Source organism: Apodemus sylvaticus, chromosome 2 (assembly GCF_947179515.1).
Source record: "Apodemus sylvaticus chromosome 2, mApoSyl1.1, whole genome shotgun sequence".
Taxonomy (NCBI): Eukaryota; Metazoa; Chordata; class Mammalia; order Rodentia; family Muridae; genus Apodemus; species Apodemus sylvaticus.
This window is the reverse complement of record NC_067473.1, coordinates 8,525,943-8,549,690: the sequence shown is the minus strand read 5'-3', so window position 1 is coordinate 8,549,690 and position 23,748 is coordinate 8,525,943. Positions and strand designations below refer to the sequence as shown.

At 43.0% G+C, this 23,748-nt stretch overlaps 1 protein-coding gene across 1 annotated transcript; it reads left to right on the top strand.

The window, feature by feature from the left end:
* Positions 1–1,337: 1,337 nt before the first annotated feature.
* Fgl2 (fibrinogen like 2) lies at positions 1,338–6,986 on the top strand. The gene is made up of 2 exons (XM_052173098.1): positions 1,338–2,013; positions 3,896–6,986. Exons 1-2 carry the CDS (start codon positions 1,431–1,433, stop codon positions 4,600–4,602), a joined length of 1,290 nt encoding a protein of 429 aa, XP_052029058.1. The 5' UTR covers positions 1,338–1,430; the 3' UTR covers positions 4,603–6,986.
* The last annotated feature ends 16,762 nt before the right edge of the window (positions 6,987–23,748 follow it).

The following is a 23,748-nucleotide window of genomic DNA, read 5'->3' as shown; positions in this document are numbered from 1 at the left end:
AGCTTAAAATGTAAGGAACTTTCCCAGAATTTACAGCCAAGTATTTTATAAAAATGCATAGTCCTCAGTTATTCCTGGCTTCATCTTTGAAAGTTTGCCTACTCACCCAAATTTATTTGTGTGGCTGGAGAGATGGCTCAGTGGTTGAGAGCACTGGCTAGTCTTCCAGGGCACCTGGGTTCAATTCCCAGCACCTACATGGAGACTCACAACCATCTATAACTCCAGTTCCAGGGGATCTGATGCCCTCTTCTGGCCTCCAAGGGCACCAGCTACACACATGGTACACAGACATATGTGCAGCCAAAACACTCATATACATAAAAATAAATTAAATTTATTTGGAATCTGAGTTAGTGTTCCATAGCTATAATAAATTACTGAGATAATCAATGTGTCCTTTGGGGGCTTCTGTTTCTTCAATGACAGAGCATAGCATGGCAGGAAGATCAGGAGCTCAGGGCCAGCGACCTGACTGGCCGCTGACAGGGCCAGCTACAGACAAAGAGTCTGGATTTATCTGTCAGGAATGCTGAAATAATTTTTAAGTAATAAAATCCTTTTAGTAAGAAATCTTATGAGGTCAGTATGCACAAACAGTGGGAGTGGGCAGGTGTGTGTGTGTGGCACACCTCTGTAGAAGCAGGAGGAAGGGGGTGGGATAGGGAGTTTCTGGGGGAAAATCTGGAAAGGGGATAACATTTGAAATGTAAATAAACAAACTATCCATTTTTAAAAAAGAGGCAGTCTTCTGAGCAAGGACAGACACTTGCTGTGATGCGCGGGCTGTGAGGAGCTTCCAAGTGTTTTAACTGCTGACAATTATATATCCTGTGCAGTCAGGAGAAAACAGCATTATTTTCCTCTTCCAGTTCTCTTCCCTTTTACAAACAGATGAGAGAGACAGAGAGTCCATTTAAAGAGCTGCCCTTTGTTCTGATTAGGAACAATTTTAAGTACTTAAGAATTCACACAAAGTCTACCCTGTTTCAAAAAAGAAAACAGGGCCCCCAATCTAGCAAAGAAACAGAATCACTTCCATTTTGGTGACATTTAGTGGGAAGAAGCTCATAGACATTTAGACATTTAAACTTTTTCCCCACTAGGGGACTAAGTATATAATATGGTAGATTTTGAGCATTGATATTATAATTTTTTAAATAAAAGATTTTATTAAAAAACCAAGATGGTGAGTCTTGAATACAATGCAGACACCCACAGCAGGCATTCTATTGTGCATAGTTTTGACTGACAAGGGATGACAGCCGCGGGCTGCACTTGCTGGGGAGGACCCTCTCCTCCTGCGCGGCTTCTGAGACTGTGATGCAAATGCGCCCGCCCTTTCTGGGAACACAGAACGCCTGAGTCAGGCGGCGGTGGCTATTAAAGCGCCTGGTCTGTCTGTCGGGCTGAGCTGCGGCACTGCAAGGATGAGGCTTCCTGGCTGGCTGTGGCTGAGCTCCGCGGTCCTCGCTGCCTGCCGGGCGGCGGACGAGCACAACCTGACTGAAGGGCTGGCGGATGCGGGCGCCCAGGCTGCCTGCCCCGCGAGGCTGGAGGGCGGCGGGAGGTGCGAGGGGAACCTGTGCCCCTTCCAGCTCACCCTGCCCACGCTGACCCTCCAGCTCCCGCCGCAGCTCGGCAGCATGGAGGAGGTGCTCAAAGAAGTGCGGACCCTCAAGGAAGCCGTGGACAGTCTGAAGAAATCTTGCCAGGACTGCAAGTTGCAGGCTGACGACCATCGAGACCCCGGCGGGAATGGAGCAGAGACGGCCGAGGACAATCGAGTCCAGGAACTGGAGAGTCAGGTGAACAAGCTGTCCTCGGAGCTGAAGAATGCCAAGGACGAGATCCAGGGGCTGCAGGGGCGCCTGGAGACGCTCCATCGGGTGAATATGAACAACATCGAGAGCTACGTGGACAACAAAGTGGCCAATCTAACCTTTGTGGTCAACAGTTTGGATGGCAAGTGTTCCAAGTGCCCCAGCCAAGAACACATCCAGTCACAGCCGGGTAGGTGTAATGAGGTTCTTACAGTTTGTGCACGAAAGCTGTATAGCCAGATAGTGGCCATAAACATTAACCTGAGGGAGTATAAGTTAGTCAGACTTTCACCTGCTAAGTTATGGCAGGAGAAACAAGTATTTTCTCAAAGGAGACAACAGAAATGGTAAATGATCAAAATACAAAAACCTATTAGCTGTACTCGTTAAAGACAACGTGTAGTCTCTAGACCTTCCCTGCTAGGCTGACCTCCAGACCAGCAGAAGCAGATCCCCCACCCCCACCCCCACCCCGGGCTATTGTATTTGAACACCGGATAGGTATGGCAAGGTTCCTGGCTGTGCTGAAATAGATGCCTGGAAATCAGGTCTTGGGTGGCTGCTGGCCTCTTAGAGCAGCCCATGGGCTTTATAAGGCTCTCACAAACAACCTGCTGTGCTAGATTCCCAACTATCTAGTGAGAATGGGAAATTTTATACATGGAATAAAAGCATCTGTGTGTGTGTGTGTGTGTGTGTGTGTGTGTGTACACGCGTGTAGAACTTTTTGGGTTGAGACTTAGTGGCACACCCATCCTCTCCATCCCAGTTAATGAACGGTCACAGACCTAACTGCCTTCTGTGCCCATGACATTGTTTTCCCCAATTTCTAGGACCTTTGTGGGTGGATTGCCACACCCTAGAAGGTCATCTCTGTGTTACTTACTATCTGTGCTCATCCTGACTGTGAGGTCGCTGAGACATAGCAGAGATAACTTTCATTTGGAATTTCTAAAGACCATCATGTCATAGAATGCTATCACAAATGATCAAGGTAGACAGACATTCATAGTTAAGAGACATCACAAGATGAATATTACATATGACACTGCATGTAACTTGTAATGACACAAAAATATTCTGTTATTTACTTTTCTCCTAAAAGTTTAGGACTCTCCAGAGTTCTGAATACATGCAAACAGATTTTTGTGTCTCACAGGTATCTTATATTAAACTTTCTTTACCTGACTCAAATTTTGTTAAAATTAACTGGGAACAAATAGTTGGTCTCTAATCTCTACAAAACCACCAAATGATTACACTGAGTATAATTATAATTACCCTGTTGCTTCTTCTAGAAACCAAGCTGTGAAATACTGGCTGACTATACCTTCAAACTAATAAATAAATTGCTGTATTATTGGAGCACTCCACCCCCACCCCCCTTTTTAAACTGGAATCACTTTCTGTCATTCTCAGGGGAAATGAGAGTTTCAGAATGATGCTGTGCCCTGAAGGTTGGCACTTCATTTGGAACATATGCAACAATTTCTGTAATGACCGCTGTAATGATTGCTGTAGCAATTGCTGGTCATATCCTAGGAGACTTGGACTCCTCTCAACTTTAAGACAGAGGAATATAATGGTTATGAGAGCAAAGCTCTCTGTCAGGCAGATCTGACTTTATGTACCTGTTCTGTCACATAACACTTAGTTGCTGTGGGAAAAGTCCCTGTTCTTCTGGGAGACTAAATATCTATATAAGCAAGCTGGCTAGAATACCCATGTCATAAGGTTGCTGTGTGGGTTCAGTGAAAACTGTTATAGTGATTGGCAGAGTTTCTGGGGGTCGCTGGTCCTCATTAAACCTTGCATATACTTATCTTGCTACCATTTGCTATTAGTGTTGCCACCAGGATTGCCGTCCAAGGCAGTCCTGTACACTTGATAATGCCAGTTGGTTCTGAGGCTTTAGTTAGCATCTGTTAACCCAGTTCAGGAGCGTGCTTCAGAGCCAGGTTCCACTATCATGTAAATTGTCCAGTTACTTTTGAGTCTGAGAATCCTTGAGATGCACAGCTTTGGCTAACAAAACCCCGTGCTTTTATTCTTTTCTTTCTTCCCTCTCCCAGTTCAGCACCTAATATACAAAGATTGTTCTGACTACTACGTGATAGGAAGGAGAGGCAGTGGGACCTACAGAGTTATGCCTGATCACAGAAACAGCAGCTTTGAGGTCTACTGCGACATGGAGACCATGGGTGGTGGCTGGACGGTGCTGCAAGCTCGCCGTGACGGGAGCACCAACTTCACCAGAGACTGGAAAGCCTACAAAGCCGGCTTTGGAAACCTTGAGCGAGAATTTTGGCTGGGCAACGATAAAATTCATCTTCTGACCAAGAGTAAGGAAATGATTTTGAGAATTGATCTCGAAGACTTTAATGGTCTCACACTTTATGCCTTGTACGATCAGTTTTATGTGGCTAATGAATTTCTCAAATACCGATTACACATTGGTGACTATAATGGCACGGCAGGGGATGCCTTACATTTCAGTCGACATTACAACCACGACCTCAAGTTTTTCACCACCCCAGACAGAGACAACGATCGGTACCCCTCTGGGAACTGCGGGCTCTATTACAGCTCAGGCTGGTGGTTTGATGCATGTCTCTCTGCAAACTTAAACGGCAAATATTATCACCAGAAATACAAAGGTGTCCGTAATGGGATTTTCTGGGGCACCTGGCCTGGTATAAACCAGGCTCAGCCAGGTGGCTATAAGTCCTCCTTCAAACAAGTCAAGATGATGATTAGACCCAAGAATTTCAAGCCATAAATTCCCAGTGTTCATCGCTCCGGCACTCACGATCCAGGAGGGCGGTGGCTCCTTCAGCCTTTACCATGTGCCTCAGTTTATGCTCCTTTCCTAAGGCTAAACCCTTCCTTTAAAGCCTTACAGTGTTGAAAAAGACTCTTGTTGCTGTTATATGAAGAATGTTTGAAACCACTGGAAATATTGACAATTATACATTATAATTGCAAAACCTTTTATCTTTATTAGTTGAAAAGTTTCCTACTGTTTTTTTTTATCATTTTTTATAATAGAAAAAACTAAATTATTTAGCAAGCTAAATTCCATATACACAAGTTTTATTTTCACTAGGGCTAAATACAGACATTTGAAAATAAAATAAAGTCTTTTCAGGGTACAGTTATCTGTAGCCAAGAACTGTAGTATTATCTTTGGCCCAAGAAAAACTTCAAGCATTTCAGTTTTCAAAAAGAATGGCAGGGAGGGGGTGGAGGGGGCATGGATAATGTGTACAGCTAAATTTATTCATCTAATGCAAAATATGGCATTAAAAATATCTTAAAATGTGGTAGCATAATATATGTCTCTTCCCTCTACAATTGGGAAATAATATTACCCTGAGGACCTTGGATTAATGGTTATGCATTTACGGCTTCTAGCCTGATAGACCCGGACACCAAAGCTGCCTTGTCGTCTCCATCTGCGCTCTGCACAATAGTTTCTAATGTAAGGTGCTAGACTACTGTAAGGCTTCCTTGGGGAAAGGAATGGTAAGGGAAAACACCATTTATTTATATTTAGAAAGCCAATCCTATACCCAAAGCAATACTGTTGTTGAGGAATCGACTTCCTAGGAAGCTGACTTTTCTAGGACAAATTTATTTATTATGATGAATTTTGGAGTAGTAGTTCAAATATTATACATTTTAATCCCAAGTAGTCAATTGCTTATTTCATTCTCAGAAAGTCAAAGAATTTAAATAAGTAAAGTCCCTGGAATTCTTTAGTTGCGAATGTCAAGGGTCACATTAAAAGGATTTGGAGGCAGTGTCACTTTATCCTTGTGGAAAGGGATCACTTCAGAGAGAAACAACCTGCTGCACATTTAAAAGTGCTCCTGAGGAGAATTTTGAAGTACTGCATGCAGTCAGTCCTATGGAGTGGCCGACTGTACCATCTGCACAGCATAGGCAATAACCTTGATCTTTAAGTTTTGGTGTAGTTTCTAATATACTAACCAAGCTTTCGAAATATGCACAAAGATTCTATCTTAGTTATTTTTTTTTAAAACATCATTAGGGAGAAAGTTATCGACTTGGCTACTTAAATTTTCAAATATGTAGCCACTGTAAAAAATACCTTTAAGAAGAGCAAGATACTATTTTAAAATCATGCAACATGAAGTTTTCAGGTGAATACGATGACAACTAAACTATTAATGACCTAATTAAATTGCCAGAGTAAGGTAAATGCTGAATTAAATGACCAAAATGCAAAATAAAGATTTCAAGGAAGGTTTAGCCACTTGGTAAAATACTGAATATAAGCGACAATAACTGATTTTATTTTTTTCTTTTTAAAAAAACTAAAAAAGATTTTGATACTACACAATTCATGTCTTTCAAATCCTGTTTATTATATGTAGCCATGTAAGTCTAATAACATTTTTGTCATGAAAATGGATTTATTATAGCAAAACCGTACGCATTCGTCCATAGTGTGTTTTTCTCAGAATAACAATGAATCCATGTAAATACTCTATCTTTGCACTTTCAATGGATCCAAATGTTGTTTTCTATTATAGTCTTATGATGTTTTTCTAATGAATTCTTTAACGCAGAAATTTATTTTTTGAATCATTTTCTGTCACTCATTTAAAAATATATTGTAGACTTTGATAATCTTAACCTGTTTATTGAAATAGTCCTTAGCCTTAACAATTCACTAATATATGCCAATGCTCATAGATGTACACTATTTGCAGATATGAATTTTTAGAGTCTTGGTTTCATTTGGGTGACTAGTGCTGATCTTAACTATCACTTTATTGCTGATCATTATTATCCTTTAAAAATGCTGAGTGGAACTAATTTCTTAGGAATCCACTTGGGTTACCTGTCACTAAATGACAAAGTCATCTTTCTGAGAAGTGACAACACAGCAGGTGTATTCAAGTATCTGATGGGTGGAGCTTGTGTGCAAAACACAAGACGTCCTGGAATCTTCTGGACTGGCTGGTCCTGGATTTTCAATAGCTGCCCTCGCCCTCAAAAAGTTGTCAAGATACAATGGATATATGTAATTTCCATAAAGTCTTGCTTAAGATTTCTTTTCATTAATGTATAATTAAGGTTATGTTTCATGTCTCTTAAAGCCTTGTAAAATAAAAGATTTAATCTTCATATCTATCCTTTGATGTGGTTGTAAAATGATATTTGTACATCTATTATTGTCTGAAAAGTTGAATTGTGTTTAGTTAATCTAGATAATATCCCTGAGTCTTTCAGAAAGAAAGAATACACTGAGTATTCTTTCTTTAAAAGGAAGCACACCAAATAGAGGAAGGCCACCATCTATGTTCCTTCGACTGCTGTTGACATCCTCAGGCAGCACTTTCAGTTTCCCTTTGTGGCATTTACTTCTGTCTCTTCTTTTCTATCATTAGTGTTACTGATGGACTTTAGCACACCAAAAATTAGTCATTCAAACTCAGAAATGGTTGGCTCTATAAACCAACATTCAATAGCACCACATGTTACTAAAGCTGGGAAAACAGATTATGGGGATAGGAAGTGTGTGTGTGTGGGGGGGGGGGGGTTGCCTTAATTCACTTAGCGGACACTTGTACTATGCTCCAGAAAGCCTTCTTGGAGGATGGGGGTACACCTCTGACCGACATTGATAGACCCTGAACTTTATTTAAACCAGGAGAAACTTTCACAGCATAAAGCCAAGCAAATGTAAGAGGACGCGAGAAGGAGGAGCTAATGAGTACAGGGTGCGGAGGGGAGACCGCTCCGTGATGACAACAGACAAAGAGATCTGTAAACAGAAACCTGAGAAAATACCTGAGGAAAGCAAGTTCCAAGCCAAGGAGCAAGAAGCATCGCCGTCTGGGGTTGGAGAGCAGCTGGCGCATGCGTGTGACAAGCAGTGTCTAGCCTGCTGGGGTCAAGAAAGGAGCACAAGCAGAAAGTATAAAGGTTTGCAGGTGAGCAGGAGGTAAGGCCATGGCACTTAGGCCTCCTGGGCCTTGTACACAAGGAGGCCGCTCGTTCTGAGCAGACAGGGGACCGACGGCTGTGTACAGAGGAGGGCCGTCATCTCCAGTCAGAAAAGGATGTGTCTTGCTGTGGATAGAGGCTTTCCTGGGATGCTAGTGCGAGAGATGATGAAAGCGCATTCTTCAGCACTCACAGTGAGGTCCGTTTTGAGGTAGAGCTCACAAGATTTGATGGTCAAAGTCAGTTGTGGATAGTAAAAGACAAATCGAGGTGCTCCGGCAAACCACAGCATCTCACTGAGTAACCTTGAAAGATGGAGCTGTCACGGACTGAAATAGGATGTCATCTGCAGAGGGAATCTGTCCGAGGACTGTGTAAGAAGCGGGGTAGAGGGAGGGCTGGAATCAGAAGCTTACAACATGGACTTCACACACCTGCAAGCGGAGACTGCATTTGGCTTTAGTCTGGAGTTCGGGGAGGGCAGCTAGGATTTAGAAATGCATTTGGGAGCTGCTTACTGAAGATGTAATGAACCCTGAGACCAGAAAAGATGAGCTTGTAAATAAGTAGACATGGAACACAATTTTTTCTATAGGAGTCTGGATCAATTCATCTCCCAGAGAGGTTGGAAGAAAGGAGTAACTAGGATCCCTCCATCTTAAAATCACACCAGAGAGGTCTCAGGTATGTGTCTCCATTAGAGGGCAAAATTTTACTCCCACTGGAACAACTGCATACGTGTTCCAGATGATCTTAGTTTCAGATTTGCTTCTCATGCCAGCAAATGTGCTTTCTTGTGAGTCTTGCTGTGTGTCTTAGATGTCATATGGTATTATCAATGTTCTTTTGTTGAATGAATTATCTTAAAAACGGGTTTGGTATCTCACCATGGAATTCTACAAAATACTAATTTTGTACCAGGAGAGATAAATGGAATGAGAACATTCAGGGGTGAGGTAGAAACCTAGTGCAATGGAAACTCCCAGGATTCTGAGGACTAGCGAAGACTCCGAGTAGTGGAGGATACAGAACTTAAACCGGCCACCCTCTGATGCCAGGCAAGGGTTCAAGGGCAGGGACTGGGACACCAACCCAGCCTCAAAGCCTTCCACCTACAGTTTGTCCTATCTGCAAGATGTGCTGGGGTAAAGGTGATGCAGAACTTGGGAGAGTGGCCAACCAGTGACCGGTCCAGCTTGAGACCCACACCATGGGAGGAAGCCTCTGCTTTCTACTGGACAGCCCAGAGACCTAGAATAGAACCAGACACAACTGGCCAAAAAAAAAAAAAAAAAAAAAAAAGCCAATGAAATGATTCCTAATGATACTCTGTAGACGGGAGCCTGACGTCATCGGCATCAGGGGCGTCATCTGATCTCTGATGGAAACAGGCAGGCCACAGCCACACATTAGGTAGAGCTTAAGAAATCCCATGGAAGAAGGAAGGAGAGGGGGATTGTTGGAGCCAGGGGAGTCAAGGACACCATAAGAGAACATCCCTCAGAATCAACTAACCAAGGCCATAGGGGCTCATGGAGACAGAACCAACAAGTATATATTATGGTTCCTTAGCTCCGTCTTCTTGTGAAACTCCTAACAGTGTGTGTGTGGGGGGGGGGGGCTGTCCCTGATTCTTTTGTCTGCTCTTGGGACCCATTTCCTCCTACTGGGTTGCCTTGTCCAGCCTTAATATGAGGGGAGGTGCCTAGTCTTGCAACTTGATATGCCATGTTTGGTTGATATCCCTGGGAGGCCTGTCCTTTTCTGAAGGAAACAGAGGAGGAGGAGTGGATATGGTAGGGGGAGGGGAGGTGGGGAGGAGAGGCTTGAAGGAAAGGAGGGAAGGTAAACTGAATATAATATATGAGATGATGATGATGATGATGATGATGACGATGATAACAACAACAACAATGGAATTCTGGAAAATACTAATTTTGACTTAGGAAATCATGTACCAGTGTACCATGAGAGGAGGAAGCACTGATCTCTCATAGGCCCAGACTGTGTCCTTTTTAGTACATATCTTGTCATAAGGAACTGTTGCCATGTGGAATACCTGCAAGTAAGTGTGTGTGTGTGTGTGTGTGTACACGTGCATGTGTGTGTATGTACACATATGTATCTGGCAAAAGGAGCAAGAACTGAGCCACAGGGAAAAGACCTCCAAGTTTGTCAACACTGTACTATCTAGTTTGCCAAGTCATTAGTATCATTAGGGTAGAACTTGGTTATGTCATGAACAGTTATGTCATGAACAGTTTAACTGGCACTGGTTTTATTCCCTTTCTGCATTTTAGAGATATGAGTGAAATTGAACTATTTCTTTCATAAGGGTTTTTATAAACACTTTCCATGTGAGAGGCACCCTAAACTCAACTCCCTGGCCCCTTCCATAGTACCAACACTGCAGTGGAGATGACGGCGAATGAGTCCAACTGCGGTTTCACAAACCCTGCACTGGACACTCTCCCAGGGGCACCGCCAGAGTTTGGTTTTTTGTTTTTTTCACTGTTTTCTGTGGTGAATGCTGCCCAAGGAGATAGTACTACATGCGTGCACGCGCGCGTGTGCACACACACACACATACACACACTCACACATACAATACACACTCACACATACTTTCTCACATACACACAAACTCTCTCTCTCTCTCTCTCTCTCTCTCTCTCTCTCTATCTCTCTCTCTCTCTCTCTTCACACACACACACACACACACACACACACACACTTCCCCGGGAAGGATGTTACCTACCAACTGTCAATCATTTGCAGGACATCCTCCATTTCAGCTTTCCTGACATCCCTGGTGAGTTTCTTATGAAGTGTTTAATTTTCTGTGGAAAAGGTCGCACAGTGACCCTCAGTACCATTCCTCCTGACTTTGTTTTAAATCTTAGAAGAAGGAAAACAACTTCAAATTATGTCTTATCTGAGCTAGAATTATTTATATCTTATCAAAGCTATTATTAATGTTTTAGACAGGAGATATTTTTAAATCAATGTATTTTCAAGGCTGTTAATGTCCCTACTTAACCTAGCAGTTAAAGACTGCCTTCCTGGGGCTAAGGCAAATTTATGACAGTGTTGACAGAAAAGGCAAACAAGTCCTTGCTGTCCCAAACACTACTTGCTCCATGGTTACGTGGCAGGATTCACTGTAGACACATTCTGCTCAAACACAAAGCACTTTGCAAGTTATCTGAAAGCTGAAAAACTTCTCATGCAAATGCCACAGTTCTTATTTTTATCTGTTAAAGAAAACAAGTTTTATAAAGCATATGGCCGGAAAATAAATGGTGTTAGTGAGGGTTTCCTTTTAAAATTTTTCTATCCTATTTGGGGAAATGTTTAATTTTTTTGAAGTTTCATTTATTTGTATTTTATGTGTATGAGAGTCACAAACACACACATAGACACACACAGATACACACACACACACACACACACACACACACACCATTCATGTAGTGCTCTTGGAGGACAGAAGAGGGTGCTGTATTTCTCAGGACTGAAGTTACAGATGGTTGAGAACCTACTTACGGGTGCAGGGAACTGCACCCACCTCCTCTGGAAGAACAGGCAGTGCTCTTAGCTGGTGAGCCATAGCTCCAGACATTTGGACAACTTTTAAAACCCCGTTAATCCAACTATTAGATTTCCACCCCCCCAGAGGGACCCAGTCCATGTGGGGATCTGTGTAGGTTGAGCAGGACAGACACCTTGGTTCTGAATATAGGTTGGTGTTCAACATGCTGACCTTGGAGAGAAATTCTCAGCGTGTCTGCAATGGCCCCATATCTCTGTCAGGGGTGTCAGGGGTGTCAAAGAGTTGAGAGGATCTTTAGCCTGTACTAAGTGGAATAGTGCAGCCTTTCGAGACCTGGGAGGATTTAATTTCACTGAAAGAAAAACATTTGACAACCACTCCTCTATCACATTTCCCTTGAGGGGTTGGGTCTGTTGGTAGATGTGTGATGGTTCTAACTAAGAAGATTCACATCACTGAGAACTTAGGCTGCCTTCACATGGGACCTGCATTCAGAGATGGAAGACGTCTCCATTTTTCATTTGCTTTTAAAAGTGACGACCATGTGTAGTTGGTCTTCTGAAACCTATCATATACAGTTATACCCAAAACAGGTAGAATCTGCAAGGAACATTTCTTCCTGCTCTCTCGCTTTCCCAAAGCCACTTCAGATTAGCTTTAAGTACAGGAAAGAGAAGTGGGCGGGACATAAGGCAGCCCAGCAGGGGTGACCTTTACATGAGGAGCAGGGGTCTGTCTGGCTCTGCTTGGAAGCAAGATACTTCGAGAAAAAAATGGGACCCCAGATGGCCTTGAAAAATGGCTACTCTGAAGCACTGTGCAGGCCTGTTTTTAGGACAAGAGGAGACCTAGGCAGCAAGGGCACCAGTGGAGTGGAAATCCAGAGCTTGGAGGCAAATAGGATCAAGTTTGACTGCAGCAAGTGCGTTCTGGAAGGGTACAGGGACAGAAGGAACGGGAGATCAGGTAGCTGAGGGATTTGATTGCAGAGGGCCAGGAAGTGGCCATCTTAATGATGGAGGAGGGAAGCTTCAACTCTCAGTACCTACAGCCTCCTCCTGCTGCCCGTCAGTTCCTCATGTCTACGCCTGGACCTGGAGGCCCACAGGATGCTGGGTGGGAAGAGTCTACAAAGAACTCTGACTGTTGCTTCATAAAACAGTGAAGAGGCCAAAGACATCAAGGGGAGATGGGTGGAGAAAGCAAGAAAGCAAGGCCAGAGGCAGCGTCTGGAGCTCCTCAAACAGGTCCGAGGGGAATGAGGAGAGTCACCCGTGCTGATGATGAATTTTAGGGAGTTGTACACAGGATGAGCCATGGGACTCATGCCTTGTTTGCCTAAGGGGACACCTTAGCACAAGGCTTCTCAAGGCTTTCTGCAGGTGAGTCTGCATTTCTTCCACACCCTGCTGCATATCAAGGCCGGTGAGGGAAAATGTTGAGCTGTATGCAATTCACACATATGTCACCTATGCAAGGTCCCTCTGGAGGTAGCAGGGAAGAGGGTGGTGGATTGATAGTGATGGAGAGGGAAGGGCTGATGATGATGGAGGGGGAGGGGCTGATGGTGATGGAGGGGGAGGGGCTGATGGTGATGGGGGGGGCTGGCAGTGATGAAGAGGGAGAGGCTGATGGTGATGAAGAGGAGGGGCCAATGGTGATAAAGGGGAGGAGCTGATAGTGATGGGGCGGGGCAGGGCTATTGATGAGGTGAATACAGAGAACGCCTATGTATGAATTCTAGGGGGGAGGAGAGAAATGCCCAAAAGAATCCAGAAATGATGGGCATTACCGCAGTACGCAGTGAGGCCACTGTGAAGGAGGAACATGAGCTGAAAAACTGTATCGACAATCTAAACCAAGACCCAGACAACCTAAACGACCGCACAACTAGAACACAGAGCTGGAACCAAGAACAGTTTTGTCCAGTTGACTCAGCACCTACTGATCTTTCCCTGTCAAATTATTAAGAGTTAAGCTATTCAAAGCCTGCCTGTGCTTAGTTGTTCCCGTTATAGGTAGGGACACTATCTTCCCATTCCGAGGATTGATGCCTTCTTATGCCCTCCCACTCCTATTTGACCCCACCCAGGTGTCCCTGCTCGCCTCCATTTGGTTCATGTGGGCGGGAATAGGAACAGTACTTTCGTACAGAAGATAGTGGACTTGGCACTGGGTTCTAAGCTGGTTGCTTTCCTGTTTGACTCCACACCGACGCTACCAGATAGAGCAAAGGTTAAAACATGACTCAGATCGTCACGGTATCGTGAGAAAACACAGGAAACAAATATATAGCCTCAGAGTAACAAAGGTCTTTCAAAGTGTAACAAAATCCCAGAGCTGCAAAGAAATGATTGATTGATCCAAGCACATTGAAAGGTGAATTTCCACACAGGGAATAAACAGCCAGGAGCAAGCTAAAAACAATTATCCGATAAACTAAAGGACTGCACACAGTTCACACCGTCCTTTGTAATGTATAAATACAAAGAGTTCTTATGAATTTATAAGAAAAATTCAAGCCAACCAGTGGGCAGCAGAATGTAAGAAAGCGCACACACATACAGGATGTGCCTCCACATTAACCACACGTCTAATGTCTACAAAGCTGATGTATCACATCCGCCCGGCATGCGTGAGGAGGCTGCATCTCATCTGCACAGCCTGATAACCGTGACGTGCCTGAGTCACCCAGCGTCCTCCTTCCTCATTTCATCCTTCCTTTGACCCCCAAATCTCCTCCCAGCCACGCATTGCAAATGCAGCCTGACTAATCCAGAGTGGACACCCTACCTGCTCTAAGTACCTCAGAACGAGACACTAGACAACTGGGCCTGCACGTAACACCCCAGAACCCACGGAGACTATTCAAACTGGGAGAGGCAGGGAGTCAGAGAGAGAGAGAGAGAGAGAGGAGAGATCTCATGTAGTCCAGGCTGACCTCAAGTTTTCTAAGTAGCAGAGGATGACCTTAAAGCCCCGGCCCGCCTGCCTCGACCTCCCGAGTGCTGGGATTCGGCAGAGATGTGCGACTGTGCCAGGCAGACCCAGTACTGAACCCAGGGCTTGTGCAAGTTAGGCAACCACTCTGATAATTGAGTTCCATCCTTACATGCTCTCTTTCAGGATAGTCTGATGGATAAACAAATGCTCTATTTTATTCACTTCATAAGGGCTATGATAAAATCACACACACACACACATTCACACACATACCACACACCAACAGCACACACATACCAATACCACACACGCACACTCACGCATATACACACACATCAACAGCACACACATACCAATACCACACATACACTCACACATACACACACACACACCAATACCACACACATACACACACACACACACACCAATACCACACATACACACAGCCACACACATATACACACCACACACACACATACTACACACACTACACACACCACACACACACATACACCAACAGCACACACACACAACATGCACAAATACATACACACATACACACACATACACACCACACATACTACACACATACCAATACACACAAACATACACACACATACACACACTCCCCAACACCACACATACATACCAACACCATACACACACACATACACACCACACACACCACACACACACCAACACACACACAAATATGCACACATATACACACATACCTCAACACCACACATTCACACACACTCATTACACACACACACACACACACACACACCATGTGTACAGGACAAAACACTATAGGATATATAATACAGTTAATGAGAGAAGAGGCCATGAATTAGAAAGAGAGCAAGGGAATGTGTAGGAGGGCTTGGAGGGAGGGAAGAGAACGGAGAGATGATGTAATTGTATTATCATAGCAGAAATAAAAAAAACTATTAAAAACATTACATAGAATGCAGTGCTGGTTGGAATAAAGGGAACCCCGTTTGCAGTTGTAAATTGTTACAATCACTAGAGAAGGCAGCTCGACAATGAAGACACATTCTAAGTCCACACACTGTGATCCACCACTTCCATCTCTGGATATAGAACACAATATTTGAAATGTTTTTAAAATGGGGTCTTGAGATATTTGTATATCATGTTCAGAGAAGCTAAAAGTGTTCACTGATAATCATACAAGGCATTGTCAGCCTCAGGAAATGCTGACACCAGCTCCTACGGGGGGGTGGGGGGGGCTTGATGACACTAAGTGAAGTAAGTCAGCTGCAAAAGAGAAGCAGTCTGTGATTCCACTCACAGGAGCAGCACACGCAGAGAGGAGGCGGAGAGCAGAGGGCCAGGAACTCCAGGAAGAGGAAGTTCACTAATGAACACAGTTTCAGTTTTGCTGGTAGAAGTTGTTGAGGTTTGGTCTGTTGCTATGTACTGTAATGGTAAATACTGGCTCCCAAGGCCTCCAGGGTCCTGGAAATCCTCATGTACACCAAGTGATGCTATGTAAACGTGCTCCTTAATTTAAAACTATCGGTTGACTAAAGATGCCTATAGCCTACAGCCGGGCAGAAAAGAGGTAGGTAGAATTTTGATTCTTGAGCCTGGGGTCTGAGGCACAAGAGGAGAAGGAGGAAGAAGGTGGAGAGAGGAGAAGACGTCACGGGGTAGGCAACTCATGAGAACATGGCCATGATGGCCAGCCAGTTGGAGCAAGAGTGGCCCGTGGAACATGGCAGGTTATGACTCGGGGTTATTGATAGGGATTGATAGGGGTTTCTGATAGACTAACAGCTTAGAGGTAGGCATCTGCCAGCCCTAGTGTCGTCTAAGGCTTATTGTAAATTTAGAAGTTTTGTGCCTTTTTTTCTGGGAGGTAAACGATCTAAGGTGGAGTAAAAACCCCAATTAATATTAGCAACAACAGGAAATGGTCCAGAAGATGCCTTGTGAAGCAAGAGGGTACTCAGCACCGGTATAAACTTAAAATTAATACGTTCATCATTACAATTCAAAAAATAAATAAACCCACTGACCCAGTTACCCAGTTAGGAATTTATCCTTTCAATGTGATAATCCCAGTGTGAAATGGTTTGATCAATGTTATTTGCTTTATTCTAATTGAAACATGAAGATTGAAAATGACCAAAACTCTCAAGACAGAGAATTACATAAAATGTTATACAGAAATACTATTTGAACCATAACATAATATAAAAATAAATTTGTACATGTAAAATGCAAGTGTGTCTATTAGAATACCATTTCCTTCTTTGTGAATAGACTTCCTGTTATGCTATCTATATAAAAGATGGCTTATAACGACTGCTCTGAGGGGCGGCCTTCAGATGGCGGAATGGGGTAGGAGGCTGACTTCCAGTGACCTTCCCAGCATCTATAGGTTTTCAAGTCTGAAAGGCAGATAATGGGGAGCAAGTGGGGCCTGGTGACAGTGACCAGGCAATTTATTGGGTCACTACTACTAACAGAACAAAACTTAATTATCTGGGCCTGGAGAAAATATCCAGCAAGAAACTCTGACCTGTTTTAACTTTTCAGAATACATATATATATATATATATATATATATATATATATATATATATATATATATATATATATATATATATATATATAAACAGACAGACAGATATACATTTGGATGGATGGATGGAGTAGGGCCCTCACAAACCACCCATCATCTTTATTTCTTTTCTCTGGCCTTTTTATACCTTCTTAGACAAAAAGTTCTTCATAAAATTACCTCAGAAATAAAATGTTCCGTAGAATGGGAGTTACAGAAGGATGCTGATATTAAGTTCCAATCAGTGTTTCATTCTCCATGCTCATTATGAGCTCAGAGCAACGGGTCACGTGGCCATGCCTTAGCATGGTGCACACCCGCGGCTTCATCCTTGGACTTGAAGGCTTTCCTTCAACACAAATTTGACCCAAGCCCGTATCTCCGTTTATGCGGCCTTTACTTACTATATGAGAAGCAGGCACATTATAGTCTGGATTCTAACTTTGTTATATCTCTCTAACAAACAACTAAAACATCTCTTAAAGCTTTCTCCCAAAAGTATTTGAATCAAATTAAGAACTCTATAAAATCATTAATGCATCTAAACAGCATTAATTCATGAAAGTTCATCTTTATGTTGATCTGAAGGAAATCCGCCCAATAGTGTGGCCTGAGGCCTAGGAATTCCTAGGCTATGTGATAGTGATAGGAAAACACTGATCAGCAGCAAGAAGCAGTCCTGAGGTAAAGCCTCTTGAGCCCTTGCCAGAGTTCATCTATCTTAGGCTATGCATAAAAGGCAGCCCCCTCCAGGAAGACCCCCTGCTAGCCTGAGCCTTTCTTAGATGGCTCCTGACAGCTAACTTCACTGTATATGGTTTGGAGCCTTCCAAATTTTATGCAATGTGCATAATTTAGAAATTAAAGATTAGTTTTAATTTAAACGGTTAACGTTACGACTGAGATAACTTTATTATGAGGCTTCTGATACTATACTCTCCAAATACCTAGTGTGGGTGCATATTCTGCTCAGCCACTGAACCCTGACCTTGCTGTGCAGACTGACAGCCTTGTCTTACATTCTCTCCTGGTGTTGACTCATTTAACTAGTGTCATCTGAAATGCAGACACCAGATGGCCATGTGCCCGAACCTGTTCTTACTTGCTTATTGCCTAAGGCCCTACCTAAGGACACCAATGCTTTCTCATTGACCAGCTCATGCATTGTAATTGAAAGGGGTTTTCTTGATTTCAATACTTAAGAATCCATCCTGTTCCCAGTCAGTGTGGTTCTAATGGTACACAAGATGTACATTCTCAGAGAGGGCGAGCTTTCCAAAGTCAACTTACCTTCCTCAAAAGAATTTCTTTCATTAAAGGAGAGAAAAATTGCATTAATTATTTCTCCTATTCCTTATTTTTAAAAGTAGCATCTGTTTACAATAGCTACTAAAACAAAAAGCAGCAAGGCCCCCACAGACTCCAAGGATAAAGTCCTTTCCTTCAAGCCCGAAAGTTGAGTCCAGGGCTGCATCCAAACACTGAGCTATAATACTTTGAGATGGAATCTTCATAAATTGGCCAGGATGGCCTTGAACACGAACCTCCGTCTACTTCCCTAGTAGATGGGTTATAGTATTATACTACCATCCAGCAAGGAGATTATTTTTAATGTTCAACCAAGTTCTTATTACAGAGAAAATACCAATAAAAACTAGAGGTCACAAAAACGATTGAACTTAAAAACATGCACACCAGTACGTACACACACACACACACACACAAACACACACACACCATGGGAAGCTTAAATTATGTCAGGAATCAGCAAGGCACAGATAAAGCAAAAGAGAGGAAAATAACCCACGCGGGCGAGGGCTATCTGGTGGCCAGCACCTTTCCCTCTGTCTTATCCTTGGGCGGGGCATACTGTAGATGCTCAGGGAAGATGGTAAGCAGGAGGAAGATGGCAGCAGTTCAGGGAGGACGGCAGGAAGCGCTGAGTCCTGCTTGCCCTGAGTTGTACTGATCTTTTGACACCCACTTGCTCATTTTCAATCAGTTTGTTTTTTCCAGATTGTTTTTTTTCTGACAACTGCTTAAATTCCTGGCCAGAACCAGTCTTCGTGTAATCATATTGAAGGTGCCAAGAGTGAGGCCACCTCACAAGGGACCTTCTTTTTCCTGGCCCTGTTCTGTAGTATACACTTTACACTTTACTGACTGGATTTGGAAGTAGCGGTGTGCTTTATGAAGAGCAATAGGGCTCGTAGAACGCTAATGCAAACTGTCCTTGTGAGTGGACACAAGCCGTGTTGATATCTAAATCCTGAAGTACATTCCTGGTTCATCCCAAATTCTTCTTCTGGAATAGAAATCATCTAAAATCTCTGTCCTACTGTCAGAGTAGAAGCAGCAGCAGCAACAGCAACAGCAGCAACAACAACAGCCCAATAAAACCACCTCTAACAGAGTAGTCAGTACAGTTCGGTAAACTCATGTCTGTTTAAGATTTCTTGACAGCGACATATAATCTCAAGTTACTTTTGTGAGGCTGCCTGGATATTTGATAGAAAGTGAAAACATGCCAACAGTACTGAGATTTACAGAAAGACTTTACAAAGGAAGTTAGCACATTAAAAAAACCCTCACATCCTTCAAGTATAACTATTAGTGAGGTGTGGCAACCAAAAAAGGGAACGGAATTAGAAATATATAACAAGAACATTGCAAATTTATCTTTTCCATTCTATATAATATTTATTTCCATTGTATATAATATTTATTTTAAAAGTAAATTCGTAAAATCCTAAAATAGCAGTGTCTAAATGTGTGAATCATGACCGGTGCCAAGTCTAAGCATTAAGGTTGGACACGGAACACAGGCTTCCTTCCTCGTGCTGTGCATGTATGTAACCGAGGATGGCAGTGTCGTAGGATGGCAGTGATGACATAGCAGAATCCCTTCTCCTACCACAATCCGGAGGAAAATTAAAACTCCAGAGGAAAATTAAAGATGTGGGAATCACATCTTTACCTGTTTTACAACTAGCTAATTTATTAATTAAGGCATAAAATAAGCAAAAGATATTTTGGCTATTTGAAAATGATTTTAAATTTCTTCAGGGATTGTATCATGAGTCTCATCAGCTAAGTGATAGAATGCGAAACCCAGAGAATGTGGGAAGTGCTGACAGTCCCAGAGAGTCCCAAGATACCACTACTACTACTACTACTACTACTACTACCACCATCACCACCAATAATAATAATAATAATAATAATAATAATAATAATAATAATAGTTTTAGAAATCAATGAAAACTCCCAAATGTACTTCTCTGGATCTAACCTCTGGAGAACAGAATGTGTGGATGTGTAAAAGAAACTGTTTGTGAAGCACAGAGCCAGGTACACAATGACAATATCATTTCGTCCCCACAGTGCCAGATGGCCCTATTAGACACACAGAAGTACAAAGCACAGATCAAGAACTAACTACACCTGCTCCTCTAGTCAGGGACTGTTTGCCAGCTTCAATCCACATGTTAGACTTTCCTCTTATGTCCGTGGTGTCTTCTTAACTCCAGCATTTCTGGCACAGTAATTTAGCCAGTTTCCTAATTCAGCATGCCAAATGTCAAGTTCGGTACTTCCCTCATCCCCATCTATCCAGACAGGAAGTCCAGGATTTTACCTTCTCAGTGTCTCTCCTAAACAAGCTCACTCTTTTGCCCACCACACCTGCCTTGGTGCAGGCTTGTTGTGTCTTGTCTCAGTGGCCAGACAAAGTAAGGAGACATTTATGAGAACCAAAGGACAGCGCAGGAGAGCCAGGTTGGGGGAGGACCGAAGGTGTTCTCACAAGTTTGCTCTGAGGCTCCTTGGACCCTGGAGATATGCCAAGGACATGTGTGAACAATCAGGGCAAAGTTCAAAGACAGAGCTGGGTAATTTATCTCCGCTCATCTCATGCCTACTGACTTCAAAACCCTTTCTCCATCATCTCTTCCCACAGAGGCTTCTAAGGAAACCGCCCTTCTGGCTCTGCAATCAGACGGTACCCTTACTTGTCATTTAACTTTTCAAGTTACCTTTTCCCAAATAAAACTTGTAAAGGACAGAATTAGTCCCTATGCTTTCTACCTGTGCAACCCCTATGGTGTTCAAGCACAGCCTAAGACAGGATCTGTTTAAAAGAAAGGAGGGAGGCTGGAGGTTTCGCTCAGTGGCAGAGCACCTGCCAAACAAACTCAAGACCCTGGGTTTCCTCTTTAGCACCAGGGGAAAAAAAGACAAAATGAAAACAAAGGAGGGAAGCTGGACATTTAGTTCAGTTGTAAAGCACTTACTTGGCAAGCAGAAGGCCCTGAGCTTAGCCATCAGCTCCACTAAAACAAAATTAAAATAAACAGGGGCGGGGGAGGTGACCCGGTAGCTGACAGTGCTTGCTGCCTCCCCAGAGGCCCAGTCCCAGCACCCACCCTGGGTTGTTCACACTGCTTCTAACTCCAGCCCCATGGGCTCCGACACCTCTTCAGGCCTCTTCTGAACATACATACATGCGGCATGTACATACATGGGCTTGCATGTATATACATAAATAATTTTTAAACTCCTTCAAAAAAGAGAACTAGAGGAATAAAAGAATGATTGTTGTAGCTTTAATAATAACAACAATAATAAACATTTCCTATCAGCGTGCTGGTATACAGTGGGCAGTGTATAAATATCTCTAAGAGCATTAAGATCACTGTTTTGCTATCTTAATTCCTAGCCAAGTATCACTCAACTAAATTTGTTATACTGAGAAGCTTTTATAAGGCAAAGGACACTGTCATTCAGGCAAAGTGGCAACCTACTGAATGGGAAGGGTTTTGTTTTGTTTTGTTTTGTTTTACCAACTACACATCTGATAAAGGGTTAATATCCAAAATATATAAAGAACTCAGGAACTTGATATAAAATTAACCCAATTTAAAAATGGGGCACAGATCTAAACAGAGTGTTTGAGGGGCAGTATGGAAACTAGTGCTGAGAATTCTCAACAGCAAAATCTCAAATGGCTGAGAGACACTTAAAAGAAATGTTCAACATCAGGGAAATGCAAATCAAAATGACTCTGAGATTCTAGGCTATACCAGTCAGAATGGCTAAGATCAAAAATACATGCTGCAGCTCACACTGGAGAGGATGTGGGACAAGGGGAACACTCGAGTTCAATTCGTATGATCACTTTGGAAATCAATATGGCAGTTCCTCAGAAAGATGGGAATAGACCTGCTCCACAATCCAGGTAAGCACCACCCTCGGGCTTGTACTGAAAGGACACTTCATCCTGCCACAGACACATTTGCTCAACCATGTTCACTGCTGTTCTAGTCATTACAACCAGAAATCAGAAACAACATAGATGTTCCTGAAGAGAAGCATGGATCAAGAAAATGTTCATTTACACAACTGAGTATTTACTAGGCTCTTTAAAAAAAAAATAACATCATGAAATTTACAGGCAAATGGATGAAATTAGAAAAAAAAAATCCTGAGTGAAGTAAACTAGACCCAGGAAGACAGGTACGGTATACATTCACTTAATCTGAATATTAGCCATTAAATAAATGATAACCAAGCTATAATCCACAGGCCCAGAGAGGCTAGCCAGAGACAAAGGGACTAGAGAGGAAATGTGGATCTCCCGGGGTGGAGAAATAGAATAGATTCTATGCGTGGCCTGGAGCTGGGGATCAGGGGATGAGAATGGGAGGAGCAGGTGGGAAAGGAAGGTGGAAGGAAGATGGGATTGAGGAAGGGGAAAAGGAGGATACCGGGAGAACAAGGCCTTCTAAATCAACTGAGCAAAGCTCATAGGAACTCGTAAAGACTCTGGCAGGCCCAGGGCCTGCTCAGGTCTGCACCAGGTCCTCTGCACACACACTCTCCATGTAGTGCCTTCACGAGACCCCTGAGCCCGGCTGGGCCCTGGGCCTTCTCTCTGGGCTCTTAGATTTTCCTGTTGCCCTGGTTTCTCCAACTTTGCTGTGTTGGATTTTGTTTTACATTATATTTTATTTTGAAGTGAAGAAACTTTTAAACGGAGCTGGGAAAAGGGATAGCTTACACACATAGTAACAAGACTGTGGCAGCGAGGTTTCTTGTCAGAAAGTGCCTGGTCCTGAAGATAACTGTGGAAACCATTTCCCACTGTGATAAATAAAGAATTTAAAAAGATACTTACAAACCCTTGCTATAAACACTTTATTTATTAGACACTTTGTAAGAAGCAAAGCAATGGATAGCTTGATACAAAACAAGTTTTAATGAGGGTCATTTTATCAACAAAGGGAAACTGTTTAATTCACTTACCCACAAAGAGTATCACTTAGCCACACTCCAATTCCAGGATCCTGTCTGCTATCCTGACATGCTCCACATGCTCACATTGGTAGTATTTGGCTACAGTCTGTATGTTCTCCCTTGTGCCTCCCAATCAGGGTAGTACTTCCTGTTCTCTAGCATTTGGCTTTGCTGTGTCAAAAACTTAACAGTTGGCAGAAGGATTATTTGCAGGAATGGAGGAAGAATGAGCTGACTGGTGCCTGATAAGAGAAGAATCAGGAAGCCAGGCAAAATAAAATAATGCTCTAAATGAGCTTTGTGCTTGTGGCATTGAGATGAGGTGTTTTATAGCTTCTGGATTTTGCCAGAGTGAAACACCCGGACACCATGACACTTATAATCAGGGTCAGTGCACACAGACAGAAACAGGATTAACCATGCAAGCATTGTAAAGTCTCAGGTGGAAAACTCTGCTGGGCTGCTTCTAAGTTTCCTCTATGACTTAGCAGCCTCATGTTTGGCATATATCCAAGATAAACCAATTTGTAAGAGGAAACCTGAGGGAAAAAAGGAAGTTA

What these genes read in the sequence shown, in the direction of transcription:
- Fgl2 (XM_052173098.1), top strand. Translation starts at nt 1,431, where the DNA reads ATGAGGCTTCCTGGCTGGCTGTGGCTGAGCTCCGCGGTCCTCGCTGCC. An exon ending in ACACATCCAGTCACAGCCGG is followed by an intron (nt 2,014 to 3,895) that starts GTAGGTGTAATG and finishes TCCCTCTCCCAG; the next exon opens with TTCAGCACCTAATATACAAA.